Genomic DNA, 14321 nt, shown 5'->3' with positions numbered 1-14321 from the left:
GGTTTCCCAGGGGAGGGAGGCAGTAGGGTAGTCATTAAAAGCATGGATTCTGGGTCCAGGTTGTCTGGGTTTGACTTAGCTCTACTACTTATGGTACATAATCTTGAGAAGGTACTTCAGTTTCCTCATCTGTAAAATGGGGATAATTCTATTTGACCTGAGGTTGTGAGTTAATATAGATGACGAACTGAGCACGGTTCCCACCATGTGGAAAGATAATCTTTTTTTGTAATGATGAGTAGCTTCTTATTTGTTTTATGGTGGTTGTTTGTGTGTGCTTTGCCATAATCCCTCTTCTGCTATATTTAGTTTATAAATGATTATAACTCAAATGTCTTTGAGTTACACACTGACTTTACTAGACTTTACTTAGTGACTTTATCTTGAAAGTTCACAGACTTTTTTTCCTGGTCAGTAAATTTTACTATTTAAAAAATAAAGTCAGTGTTGTTTCACCATGTCTTAGAAATGCAGCCATGGGTGCAAAGGGAGCAGACTGCACAGGGACATAGGTTTTAAAGCTTTTGGGTGGTTTCTCCTTTCGAACTGAATATTACTTTGATTGCTTCTGTGGCATAATAAGGCCCTCTGTAATGTGTCCCCACCTATCCTGTGGTCTCATTTCTCTTCATCATACCCCCACACCCTATGCTCCAGTCCCATTAAACTGGAACTGGGCATGTGATAAGTGATGAGGCTCACTTTTTAAATCTGTGCCTTGCTAACTTCTCTTGAAGGATTGGAATCAACTGAAGTGCTGTAGTTTCCTTTTGGGGAGTGACATAGTTAAGGCAATGAGGTTGCCACTGGCCTTTTTTATGTGTGTGGAGTTTTAGTTGGGAAAGCCCACTCCGAGTTTACCAGGCCTTATTTATTTTTAGTGTCCCAGGATTTCCTCTGCCCATCCTATCTACCTCCTCTTTGTTGTTTTCTGGGGATTCTCTTTCAGAAATAAAAACTTCTTCCACTGACACTTTTTTCTCTGTTGAGTAGGATCCTGGGACAAGAGGACAGATGCATCCTTTGGCAGTCGAATGCACCCTGCACTAGAGAGAAGTCCAGGATAATAGTGTTGGGGCTCAATTTCTCCATCCTGGAATTCATCCAGTCCATTCCAGAAATATTGACCCTCTGCTTCCGTGACACAGCCTCAGTGAATGTCCAATGGACAGACACTTTCCGTTGACCTTGCAGCAATTCTCTTTCCTGTGGAGGTTGGAGGACGAGGTGAATGGTGCCAAAAGTTGCCTGCTTTGGTGAATAGAAGTACCCCCCTTCGTTCCCAGAACATGGGCCCTCGTTTCAAGGTAAGACCATAGACTAGTTAAGACTCACTTGTTATTGGGATACAGAACATGGACTCAGTAACCAGCATCTAAACCTTTTCAGCAAGGAATCACTGCTGAAGTGCGTAGTTGCAGTTAGAATACTTCCTCTGCCCCCCACCCAGAGCACCTTTGAGAATGAAGAAATCAATTCTCTGTTTCTAGGAAGTGATTTTTTCATCACTCATCTCCAGTGCCAGGGTTAAAATATATTTGGCATTATAATCACAAATCTTTAGGCTCCTAAAAAAAGCAAAGAATTTTAGAATAGGTATGTTAGTCAATTTTCTGACATTCCCTTGAGGCAGGTACTTTCAAGTGTTCCCTCTCCCCCACCTTTTGTAGGCAATGTGAGCCAAAGGACTGTAGTATTAAGCAACTGGCCCAGGATCTTTTAGTAAGCAAGTGATATTTCTGCATTAGATAATTGGTACTGCATTCCATTTTCCTTTGTCATGTTTTATTTTTATTTCAAAAGATTTTTAAAAGGGGCCATAAGCATTTATTTTTCTAATTTTAATCTCCTGGTGGGATTCCTCACAGTAAGATTAAGTAATGTTTTTCATACTTTCTTTTACCTGTTTTTTTTTTTTAATCTTTCTCCTCTTCCCAAACACCTCACTATTGCCATGACTCCATTTTTTGTCATGATTTAGTGTTGTTAGGCTTAGAACATTGGGTTTCAGAGTTAGGCACAGACTTGAGTCTCAGCTCTGTCACTTAACCAGCTGGAAGATGTTCAGGTTAACTTTCCAAATTCAGCTTGTGTGTGTGTGTGTGTGTGTTTCTTAATCTGTAAAATGAGAATAATAGTGTTTATTTTACCAAGTTGTCATGGGGACAACTACTTAGGCTAACACATATAAACAGTGTAGTGTTTGGCCTATCATAAGTGGCTCAATCAGGGTGGGGAGTATTACTTTACTATTACTACTGTTATTCTGCTAACTTAGAGTATCACAGTTTGCTGAGTTTTATGAGAGCAAGATACTAAAGAGATGAACTTGAAAACAATTCAGGTAGCTGAATGGCAAGAATTAGTATGGCAGAGGCTTTACATACTGTTTCTTCGAGCTTGAATTAGTCTTGGGAAGAGTTCCAAACTAATTTTATGAAGCAGAAGTGTGAGCAGCAGAAAATGGAGGGTACTATAGAAGCTGTTAGGAAAAATAAAAGCTCAAGATAAGGGAGATAGAATCATAAAGCCAGATACCATGCCATGCATAAGAACCTATGGAGTAGTTGTGGGTATTTGGTACATACTTGTAGAACTGAAGCAAACTGGTAACTTGTGGTCTGAAGAGTTTATAATCCGTGGTTCAAGTGAATATACTGCCACTTAGAGAAGTCTTTAAAAACTGTATCAGAAAGGAGGTCCCATCAAGAAAAATCCCTGATCCTTAAGGCATTCTGGACAAAGGAAAGAACAAACGTTTGACCCTATCCGATAATTCAGATACCTTATTCATATTTATTGCAGCTACTATAGGCAGTTCTGTTGGATGCCATGGAGAATTTTAAAGATGAGTCTTTGCCTCATGTTATTTACCACTCTGAAATGGAAAATAAAACAAACACGGGGCTAAAATGAAAGAGAATACCAGTGCCATAAGATAAATAATAGAGTAATGTGCGAATTCAGAGGAGGAATGGAATTTCTAAGTTGAGGCTCAGGGAAGATTTCAGGGAGGGGAGACAGGGTTTTCCCTAGACGTTAGGGTTAGGAGATTTCATAGAGACATGAGAGGGGAGTGGTAAGTGGAAGCAGAGGAAGTGACTTTTGCAAAGCATGGAGAATAGGATGTTTCAGAGCTTGGATGTCCAGGTGGAAAGGATGCGAGTCAGGTAGATCACAGGATGGCAGCAAGGTATTGCAGGAGAAGGAGCCAAGGGGAATACTGTGGGTGGGGAAGAGAATGGAGACCAAGCAGAGAGAGCCTTAACCAGGGTCAGGAAGAGGACAGAAAGTGCTTACAGAATGGAAGTGAAATCTCGAATAAAAGTGATTTAAGTGATAAAGATAGGAAGGTTCGTGACAGTCTTCAAGAGGAACAAGACAGGAGGAAGACGTAGAAGGAAGGCAAGTTCAAAATGAGACCAGTTGAAAGATGGGTAGGTACTGTCAGGGAGGTTGTTGAGAGCTACTGTAGAGAAGTGGAATACTTCATAAAGGTCAGTCAAGGGGTAATGAATCGACAGAGCTAATTCCCTCGCCACAAGGAGGTTTCCAGGAGAAGAGAGGAGGGTCGTTTGAGAAAAAGTGGTGACAGGTATGCACAGTTTTAAATAATAAAATGCAAATGTAGAATTGACCTACTGGAAAAAATCTCAGTGTTCTGGATCAGTGGTAACAATTTGGCTGAGAAATAAGTGAATGAGGAAAAAATGGACAAGGACTCAGCAAGGTCAAGCTCATTACTGCTAGCTTCATGAGGACTGAGGCTGTTTGCTGTACTGTTTGATTTTAGAGTCCTGATGGCTATGGGGAGTTATATTGAAGTTGTGCAACACTAAAGGATATGGTGCCATGGAAATGACTAAACCTCAACTCTTTCTATGAGCAATGAGAATTCTGAATCCTGGACAGGTCACGCAATTGCAGCCTTGGAACTGGTCTGCAGGCCTGTGACTCACTGCTCATCCACTGCCTCTCCCAGGAAATGTTATAGTTGTCAAGAGATAGCACATGGCAATTTTCTTGGCCCTCATGATACTTGCCATACAATTGGCATTGCTCTTGTTCTTGTAAGTCCTCTAATGTCAACCACATACACTTTATTTTCTGCTGAGTGTTATAACTTTGCTAAGGACCATATTTTCATATCCAGGATCAGATTGGATGGCATCCAACTGAGGGAGGACTTCAGACAGTTCAACTGCCAGTTTGGTTTCTACAAAGTCAGCGATATCATCTGCATCCTGTGAGGTGCAGACAGATGCTTTTTTGAGAGATGAAAACAGCTTTCAGCATACGGTCCCAGGAGATGAGATACTTGTTTGGGAAAGAGGCTCAATAGTTGTGATCCCAACTTTTGGGTCTATATATTGTCTCTTTATGATAGACCCTCCTGGGAGCAGCCTAATCTCTGTATACGGACTGTGTTATGTTCCCTGTGTGGATCTCTTTTCTAGTAGGACTTTAGATGCCAGTCTAAATAAAGATTTCTATGAGGGATCCCTGGGTGGCGCAGCGGTTTGGCGCCTGCCTTTGGCCCAGGGCGCGATCCTGGAGACCTGGGATCGAATCCCACATCGGGCTCCCGGTGCATGGAGCCTGCTTCTCCCTCTGCCTGTGTCTCTGCCTCTCTCTCTCTCTCTCTCTCTCTCTCTCTCTCTCTGTGACTATCATAAATAAATAAAAATTAAAAAAAAAAAAAGATTTCTATGAAATGTGGTATGGTTGCTTGCCAAATTACCTACTGTCTGTGGATTCCATTGGGAATATTGTTACTGTCGGAGGAACTGATGGCCATTTTCATTCTTCCTCTTAAAGTTTTCCAGTACAGTTAGATATAAATGCATATCCTATTTAAAAAAACAGAACAAGACTTGTTTTGGTCCCTCCCAGACCTGAGCCTAGATAGCCTTTCAGCTGTCTTGTCTCTGAGTAATATTCTATCGCTGATAAAAGGCACTGGGTTGAGTTAATGTTGATAACCTTAATATACATTGACTTGAAAAGAATGACTCCACTGCATTGTAGAGGGGAGAGCTCTTATAGACTATACTAAGGTCAAACTCAGTGATAAGATACCAATGTCAATGTACATTGCATTTTTCCTTGGTAATACCTTAAGTTCAAGTAACGGCAATTAAAGTCTTATTCTGGAAAAAGTTTAATAACAGTGAAAGTTTCCCCTCAAACTCTGGCCCGTTTGAATTGTTCTGATCTTGACAGGCATCACTTAGGATAAATACAGTCTCCTCCTTTTGTTCCTGTCCTTGGCCCTTCTGCTAAGCTCATCTTCCATAAGACCTGTTGTCTAATTGGTAACGGCAAAAATGACCTCTTCCATGCCCACTGCTTATTATTGGGACGACCTTGTGGTTTACTTTAATTACATAGTGCCAACATGATGATAATAATACTTTTAAAAATCCCCATTTGATATAACTATTTCTACTCAGATGAATTACTTCCAGAAGGCAAATAGAAGGGGAAAGTGATTCCATTATCCTCTTTGCTTGTGTTAATTAGCACTACTTTGCATGGGGGAGGGAAACTGTCTTGGGGCCCTGGATCTAAGAAGATAAAAGCCATCTTACTGCATTTTGTAATGAGCACTAAAGCAAGCAAGTGGCTGTTGGTGGTATTCCTAGGGTGGTCGTAGATTGGAAGACTTTAGGAGTGATGCAGTCACTGTTTTGCTGACATTTGTTATAGGGCACCTGTCAGGCTAGAGAGGACAAGGATAGTAAGGCTTGAGTCACTCAATTCAAGTCATATGTTCTTTGTCTCTCTCTGAGATGGCTGTAAGGGAGAGTTGGAGAAAGACCTAAACAAGTTTTCTTTTGCAGCTGCAGCTGTGATCCTCGGCTGTCCGTCGGCATTGAAGGGACCTGATGTTTTACGTTATTGGTATGTTACGGCAAAAGCTCTCTTTATTAGCTTTTTGTTAGGGTTGCTGCATCCTTTTTGCTTCCCAGTCTATCCCTTTCCCCTTGAAAATAGACTTAGAAGTATTTCTACCCATGCCAGAATGTACCTTCACAGAGCTGGCAGTGGAATTCATTCATTTGGGAAACATTTATGGAGTAATTCTGGTCTGTGCCAGACACTGTTTCCTGCCGAGCAAAGTCGAATAAGGTAAAAATCTGCCTTCAAGAAGTTTGTAACACGAAGGAGAAGAAAAGCTATAACACGTGAGAGTTTGAGGGAGCCCAGGAGCGGGAACTCCTCACGCAGGTGAGGATTGGGGAGGGCTTTTGCCAAGTGGACAAGAGAGGGGAAGACTTTCAAATGGAGGGAATAGAATTGACGTTCTTTTCCCTGACTCTGTGAGGGCCTAGCATGTGCAGGAAGTTGGGGTTGCACATTCAATAGGCCAATGGTATAGAACTAGGGTTGGCAGACCTTTTCCATAAAGGGCCAAAGAGTAAATATTTCGGGTTCCCAGACATACAGGCTATGTCACAACTACTGAATTCTGCTGGCTTAAGGCAAAGCAGCGCTAGACAATATGTAAATGAATAGGTGGGGCAGTATTCTAATAAAACTTTATTTATAAAAACAGGCAGTGGTTGGGATTTGGCCTGTTTGTCTGACTCCTGGTATAGAAGTTCCTTTTTTCGAGGCACCTGGGTGGTACAGTCAGTTAAGTATCTGACTCTTGGTTTCAGCTTAGATCATGATCTCAGGGTTGTGGGATCAAGCCCCGAGTCGAGGTCCATGTTCAGTGCAGAGTCTGCCTGAGATTCTTTCTCTCTCTCTCTCTATCACTCTGCCTCTCCCCCTACTGTCACGTGCTCTCTAAATAAATAAATAAATAAGTAAATAAAATCTTAGAAGTTCTTCTCTTCACCTACACAGGTAGTGACCCAGTACAGTGTTTTTTATTTTTAAAGATTTTATTTATTTATTTCACACAAGGAGTGAGAGAGCACAAGCAGGGGGAGTGAGAGAGAGGGAGAAGCAGACTCCCTGCTGAGCAGAGAGCCAGATGTGGGGCTCAATCCCAGGACCCCGGGATCATGACATGAGCTGGAAGCAGACGCTTAACTGACTAAGCCACACAGGCGCCCTAGTACAGTGTTTCTTCAGAAGTCTTGTTCTCTCATCCTGACTTAATTTTTGAAAGATCACTGGCCTTTTCTACAATGAGAGGCTATAATGTGTAACTGGCAGGTGGTATGTGTGTTCTCTCGTTTACATAGGTGGGATCACAGTGTCTGTGGTTGCATTCTTCTTCACAATTAAGTTCCTCTTTGAGCTTGCCGCACGGGTTGTCAGCTTCCTCCAGAATGAGGACCGTGAGCGCAGAGGGGACCGGACGATTTATGACTACGTGCGGGGAAATTACCTGGATCCCCGGTCTTGCAAAGTCTCCTGGGATTGGAAGGACCCCTATGAGGTGGGCCACAGCATGGCCTTCCGAGTGCATGTAAGGGAATGTTTCTGTCTCCATACCCATTGGGTTTTCTTTCTTTCTTTCTTTCTTTCTTTTTTTTTTTCTAAGATTTTTATTAATTTATTCATGAGAGACATGGGACGGGGGGTGGGTGGAGGGTTTGGCAGAGACACAGGCAGAGGGAGAAGCAGGCTCCATGTAGGGAGCCTGACGTGGGACTCGATTCCGGGTCTCCAGGATCAGGCCTTGGGCTGAAGGTGGCACTAAACTGCTGAGCCACCCAAGCTGCCCCCCATTGGGTTTTCAGAATCACTTGCTTTCCAGAGCCCTGTTCAGTCTGTTGGTAGTGCTGGCCTGAAATGTTAAAAACGTGTTTCCTTGTTTTTCAGCCATTCCCAAGGACCTGTTAATATGGCAATTCCCAGGCAATTGTTAATATCTGGAAGGGTCACAAATTTCTCTATTATTTTGGTTTAGTGGGTGTTTAACTCTGAAGGTGTATAAAGCTTAATGTTGCTTTTTCCAAATGAAAAGAATATTACCAAAAAGGATAGCTGTGATAGATTGGGGGTTGGCAAACTATGGCCTTAGGGGCCAAATCAGGCTCACCTCTTGTGTCTGTAAATACACTTTTATTAGAACACAGACACACCCATTCATCTTCCTGTGTTGCCTGTGGCTGCTTTTACACTTGAGTAGTTAACCACAGTTGAATTGAGTAGCTGTGTATAACCCACAAAGCCAAAATATCTACTTTGGCCCTTTACAGAACAGTTTGTTCCCAACCCCCATGACTTCACTGCAGCATTCTACTAGGCTGATGGCCTGAACTACCCCACCCCACCCCACCCCGCACCCTCTGCCAGCCCTGCCTGGTGCATTAGCTTGCACAGCGCCAAGTGGTGCCTACTAACTTACCTTCACATTTGGGGTTAACAGTGATAATATAATAATAAGGACTGGGTATACAGAGGAGGCAGCATTTGCGGCTCAGAAATGTCAAGTCAGAATGGATTCAGCAGTACATTTTATCCCCGTCTTGTGAACAAATTAAGAACTTGTTCATGATTTAATGTTTTCTCTGAGCTGTGCTGTTTCTCTCCGTGTCTGTGAGCAGGAGTGGAGGAACCAGTGGGTACCGGGATCTGCCAGCCGCCTCCTCCCTCCCCACACTCCCTTGAGTTAGGTGGGAAATGGTTTTCTCCTCCTGTTCCCTAATATGGGCCCCTCATCTCCTCACCGCAGTTGTTCTACAAGAACGGGCAGCCTTTCCCAGCACATAGGCCTGTGGGACTGAGAATTCACATCTCCCACGTTGAGCTGGCCGTGGAGATTCCAGTGACCCAGGAGGTCCTCCAGGAGCCCCGTTCCAATGTGGTCAAAGTGGCCTTCACCGTGCGCAGGGCAGGCCGTTACGAAATCTCAGTGAAGCTTGGTGGATTAAATGTGGCCTACAGTCCCTACTATAAGATTTTTCAGCCTGGTATGTTCCTTCTTTTTTGCCTCCCTTTCCCTATCCCTATCTTCCTTTATTTTTCTGCCTCGCTTTGTAACAATACACCTTTATTAAGATTTAATGCCCACACCACATAATTCACCCAGTTAAAATACACAGTTTCACGGCTTTAAAAACTCAGAGTTGCACAGCCAGCACCACAGTCAGTTTTAGAGCATTTTCGTCACCCCAAAAAGAAATCCTGTACCCGTTCACAATCACTCCGCATTTCCCCCAGACCTCCCCATCCCTAAGTAACCCTTTATCCATTCTGTAGATTGGCCTACTCCAGACATTTTATATAAGTGTAATCATAAAATATATGACCTTTCGTGACTACCTCTTTGACTTAGCATAGTGCTTTTAAGTTTTATTCATGCTATAGCATGAATCAGGACTTCATTTCTTTTTACTGCTAAATGACATTCTATTGTGTGGCTATACCACCTTTTATTTATCCATTTGTCAACTGATGGACATTTGGGGCTGTTTTTGCTTTTGGCTGCTGTGAATTCTTGTGTCCAAGTTTTTGTGTGGATGTACGGTTTTATTTCTCTATGAGTAGAATTGTTGGGTCATCGGCCTAGTGATTTCTTAAGGGGTAAGGGTGCCAGGATAGATGAAAGGCAAATTCTTCTGATTTTTGAAATCTTTTCAAGTAAAAGCCCCTTACCCTAATTCCACCCTTGCCACCCATATGTGTGTTACTTCTCATGGCAGAGTGTCTGCCCGAGCTGCTGGTATCTAAGAATTGAGAACTCGGTCTCTACTTTTTTCCCCACTCATCTCCTTTATGCCAGATGATATATTATCTCCTTTATGCCAGATAATAGGTGCTCACTGACTTTGAAGCCTAAAGGTACAATCTCTGACTTCTAATTCTGCAGCAAATCTGTTCAGTGTATAAAGATCCTATCTGCTCTGTGTGCCCTGCCTTGGCTTCCTTTTAAGGGTGTCATTAAGTACTGGCCAGGTTGGTATCCACAGAAATGAGAGGACTTTGGGAACCTTTTGGAGTCAAATCATAAGAAGAGGGGTCTTAAGATTCATGTATCTTTGCTTGACTGGTCCTCAGTTTTCTTTTCTTACAGAGGAAGGCTGTGGACAGGATGGTTCCCAAGCCATCTCCTTCTCCATATACCCCTCCTCCTTTACTTCAGTGACTCACTCACAGACTCATTTCCACAGGAGTTATCATCACCCCACCTCCTTGCCACCAGTGGATAACAGGTCATATCCTTACAATATGTATCAGCCCCCCTTTTTTGTAAAGATTTTATTTTTTTATTAGAAAAAGAGCACAAGCAGGGGGAGCAGCAGAGCGGGAGGGAGAAGCAGGTTCCCCACTGAGCAGGGAGCCCGATGCAGGACTCGATCCCAGGACCCCGAGATTATATACTGAGCCACCCAGGCACCCAGCCCTTTTATGTTTAAATTAAAATTAAACTCTTCATTTTGAGATAATTATAGATTCTCCTGCAGTTGTAAGAAATAATACAGAGTGATCTGGTGTACCATTGACCCAATTTTCCCCAGTGGTAGTAGGACTTACAAAACTAAAGTACAATATCACAGCCAGGTAATTGACAGTGATACAGTCAGGGTCAACACATTTCCATCACCACAGGGATCCTTATGTTGCCTTTTTGTAGCCACATCCATTTTTCCTCCCACCTGTTTCTTAACCCCTGGCAGCCCACTAATCCCTTCTCCATTTCTGTAATTTTGTAGTTTCAAGAATGTTACATAATTGGAATTATATTTTACTCAGCATAATTCCCTAAAGATTTATCCAAGTTGTTGAGTGTATCAGTAGTTGGTTTCTTTTTATTTCTGAGTGTCATTCATTCCACAGTGTGAATGTCCCATAGTTTAACCATTCACCAGATGAAGGACATTTGGATTGTTTTCAGTTTGGGGCTGTTATGAATAAACCTGTGAGAATTCATGAACAGGTTTTTGTGTAAACATGAGTTGTCATTACTTTGTTATAAATGCCCAGGAATGTAATTACTGGGTTGTATGGTAGTTACACACTTAGTATTTTTAAGAAACTGACAAACTCTTTTCTGGAGTGCCTGTGGCATTTTACATTCCTACCAGCAATGCACGAATGATCCAGTTTCTTCACATTCTTGCCAGCATTTGATATTGTCTCTGTTTTTTATTTTAGCCATTCTGTTAAGGGTGGGTAGTTTTAATCTGCATTTCCCTAATGGTTAATGATGCTGAACATCTTTTCCTGTGCTTATTTGCCATTTGTATATGCTCTTTGGTGAAATGTCTTCTGCCCATTTCCTAATTGGATTTTTTTTAAATATTGAGAATTCTTCATATATTCTACATACTTGTCCTCCGTTACATATGTAGTTTGCAATATGTTCTATCAATCTTTAGCTTTTCTTTTTATCCACTTTGCATAGTCTTTCACAAAGCAAAAGTTTTTAATTCTGATGAAGTCAGTTTTTAAATTTTTTCTTTTAAGGATTCACGCTTTAGGTATCTGAGAACTCTGACTAGTGTAGATCCCAAAGATTTCCTCCTGTGCTTTTTTCCCTAGAAGTTTTACATTTTATATATAAGGCCATGATCCATTTTGTTTGTTTTAAACTAGGCAAAGACCAAGTTGCCAAAAAAATTTTTCTTTTCTTTTTTTAGTTTAAATTCAATTTGCCAACATAGAGTATAACATCCAGCGTGCTCATCTCATGTGCCATGATCCATTTTTAGTTAATTTTTGTATACTGTGTCAAGATTTTTATTTTTTTATTTATTTGCTTATCGGTGTCTAGTTGTTCCAGCACAGTTTCTTGAAAAGACATTGCCCTTTCCCCTATTACATTGCCTTTTTTTGTACCTTTGTTAAAGATTGGTTAGTCATATTTGTAGGAGTCTGTTTCTAGGTTGTCTGTTCTGTTCCATTGATCTGTGGGTCTGTCCCTCCATCAGTACTACAGAATCCAGATTACTGTAGCTAGTATGGTAAATCCTGAAATTGGGTAAACTGACTCTTCTCGCTTTACTCTTTTTCAGGATTGTTTTCTGCTACTCTAGATCCTTTCTCTTTCCATACAAATTTTAGAACAGTATTTTCTGTAGCTACAAAGACTCTTCCTGAGATTTTGATAAGAATGGCATTAAACCTGTGTATTACTTGGGGAGGATTGACACCTCTACTGTGTTGAATCTGCTAGTTCGTAAACATGGTAACCTTTGACTTCACACTGGCCTCTTCATTTCTTTCATGTGCATTTTGTAGTTTTCAACATAGAAGTCTTGTGCGTGTGTCCTTAGATTTACAGCTAAGTGTTTCAGGGCTTTTTGTTTGATGGTTGTTTAGCACTTATTTCTGAGGCCTGCCTCACTTGTAGGTTCCCAGTGGTACTATAGGCACTACGTAACTCTCAGTTCTGTTTCCTGTGAGTTTTCTCATTTTGTTTAGTGCAGCAATGGTTAGAAATTTGTGAAAATGAGCTCCCTGGTTCATTTGAATTAATCTTTTTCTTTTTTTCCCTCATCCTCTTAGTGGTGGCGCTTATCCCTAGGAATAGAGTGGGACCCAGCTCTCTGGGACTCACTGATTGAAGAGATCTTCATGCTCTGAAAAGCCCCCCCCCCTAAGGATGAGATTCCATTGTCTATTCCAGGAATGGTGGTTCCTTCCAAGACCAAAATAGTGTGCCATTTTTCTACTCTTGTGTTGACCTGTGGACAGCCACACACCCTTCAGATAGTGCCCCGAGATGAGTATGACAACCCTACCAACAATTCCGCTTCTTTGAGAGACGAGCACAATTACAGTTTGTCCATCCATGAGGTGAGCGGTTTCCTTTCCTCCTCCTTTTTCTGTCATTCTCATCCTCTCTGATCCACTTCCTTGCATCGCCACCCTGACTTCTGTGCTGTCTGCCCGTCCTTGTCTGGCCGTGCCCACCTCATTAGTAATTATGAGACTTGGACCAGCTTGTCCATAAGAAAATTCTATGTAAAGAGTAAATTGCCCTGCAGTAGAGAAAATCATAAATGTTCAGTGATGCTCTCTGTCTTCCTCCTATAGCTCGGCCCTCAAGAAGAAGAGAGCAGCAGTGTCTCATTCGAGAAGTCAGTGACATCCAACAGGCAGACCTGCCAGGTGTTCTTGCGACTCACCCTGCATTCTCGCGGCTGCTTCCATGCCTGCATTTCATACCAAAATCAGCCAATCAATAATGGTGAATTTGACATTATTGTCCTAAGTGGTGAGTTGAAAGAAAAGCTGTGATTTAGTTCCATTCCTAGGCCACTTATTCCTTGTGTGTCTGCACCCTTCTGACCAGCCTCACAAACATTTGCTATTTGAGCCAGAACTGGCTTTTAGAGTCCTACAGACTGAAGGTCTAGTGATAGGTCATTTCTCTTGTCCCCTGTCTCTGACTCTAAAACCTTATTCCTTGTTATACTTCAGAGAACGAGAAGAATATCGTTGAACGCAACGTGTCCACCTCAGGAGTGAGCATTTACTTTGAGGCTTATCTTTATAATGCCACCAACTGTACCAGCACACCTTGGCACCTCCCACCCATGCACATGAGCTCCTCCCAGCGCCGGCCTTCCACAGCCCTGGAGGAGGAAGATGAAGACTCACCCTCTGAGTGCCAGACCCCTGAGAAGGTGAAGAAACCCAAGAAGGTGTATTGCTACGTGTCACCAAAGGTTGGACCGCCCATTCTCTCTCTCTCTCTCTCTTTTTTTTTTTCAAATTTTATTTATTTATTAGAGTGAGAGAGAGGGTGTGAGCAGGGGGAGACACACAGGGAGAGGGAGGAGTAGGCTCCCCACTGAACAGGGAGACTGATGTGGGGCTTAATTCCAGGACCCTGGGAGCATGACCTGAGCCTTTGGCTAGAGGCTTACTGACTGAGCCACCCAGATGCCCTTGGCTCTCCCATTCTTATCTCAAAATCCTGCTGCCTGAATCTGCATATAATTGGCCATAGGTAGTAAAAGCTCAGAGTATTAGTGTGAGGGTCAGGGCAAGATCATTGACTTGTAGGCTTTCTGGAATACTGAGAGAGGCTACTTAAGATTGAGCATCAGAAGATGGTTCCCTCTTTTTTGTTGCACCTGTTTGGATTGGACTAAAAGAAAATTCTGTGTAGCAATTCCTTGTACCTTGTGCTTCAGAGCACCAGAGGCATTCTGCCCTTTGATTGCCCCTGGGAAGATTTTTCAAGGCATGGCTCTTAGAGTTTTAAAGAAAGCTACTTTTGACCGTTAAAAAATTTTCACTGGTAGAAAAATTACTGTTGGTTCCTTATGCTCTTTTGAAAGAGTTTGATCTTTCATCCTGTGCTTCATGAAACCACAATAAATGCATGTCAGTATCAGGCAAAAAGGATTGGAATAGAGAAATTTTGGCAGAGGCAAGGAGGTGAACTTCCCAAGGCCCCTGGG

General features: G+C 42.3%; 1 protein-coding gene across 3 annotated transcripts in view; it reads left to right on the top strand.

Moving 5' to 3' along the window:
* The window catches only part of AREL1 (apoptosis resistant E3 ubiquitin protein ligase 1), a 42168-nt gene that overhangs the window by 15531 nt on the left and 12316 nt on the right, over window positions 1-14321 (top strand). Inside the window, exons 2-8 of one of the 3 annotated variants that reach the window (XM_072839337.1) lie at window positions 994-1307; window positions 5844-5904; window positions 7200-7426; window positions 8639-8876; window positions 12536-12705; window positions 12946-13099; window positions 13333-13580. In XM_072839337.1, the coding sequence (XP_072695438.1) occupies window positions 5889-5904; window positions 7200-7426; window positions 8639-8876; window positions 12536-12705; window positions 12946-13099; window positions 13333-13580 (1053 nt within the window). In that variant the 5' untranslated portion in view covers window positions 994-1307; window positions 5844-5888. Of the gene's footprint in view, window positions 1-993; window positions 1308-5843; window positions 5905-7199; window positions 7427-8638; window positions 8877-12535; window positions 12706-12945; window positions 13127-13332; window positions 13581-14321 lie in introns of those variants that run through there. The other 2 variants (XM_072839336.1, XM_072839339.1) reach the window with 2 other exon arrangements.

This window comes from Canis lupus, chromosome 9 (assembly GCF_048164855.1).
Source record: "Canis lupus baileyi chromosome 9, mCanLup2.hap1, whole genome shotgun sequence".
NCBI classification, from domain to species: Eukaryota; Metazoa; Chordata; class Mammalia; order Carnivora; family Canidae; genus Canis; species Canis lupus.
The sequence above is the reverse complement of the archived record's forward strand: the minus strand, read 5'-3'. Positions and strand labels throughout refer to the sequence as shown.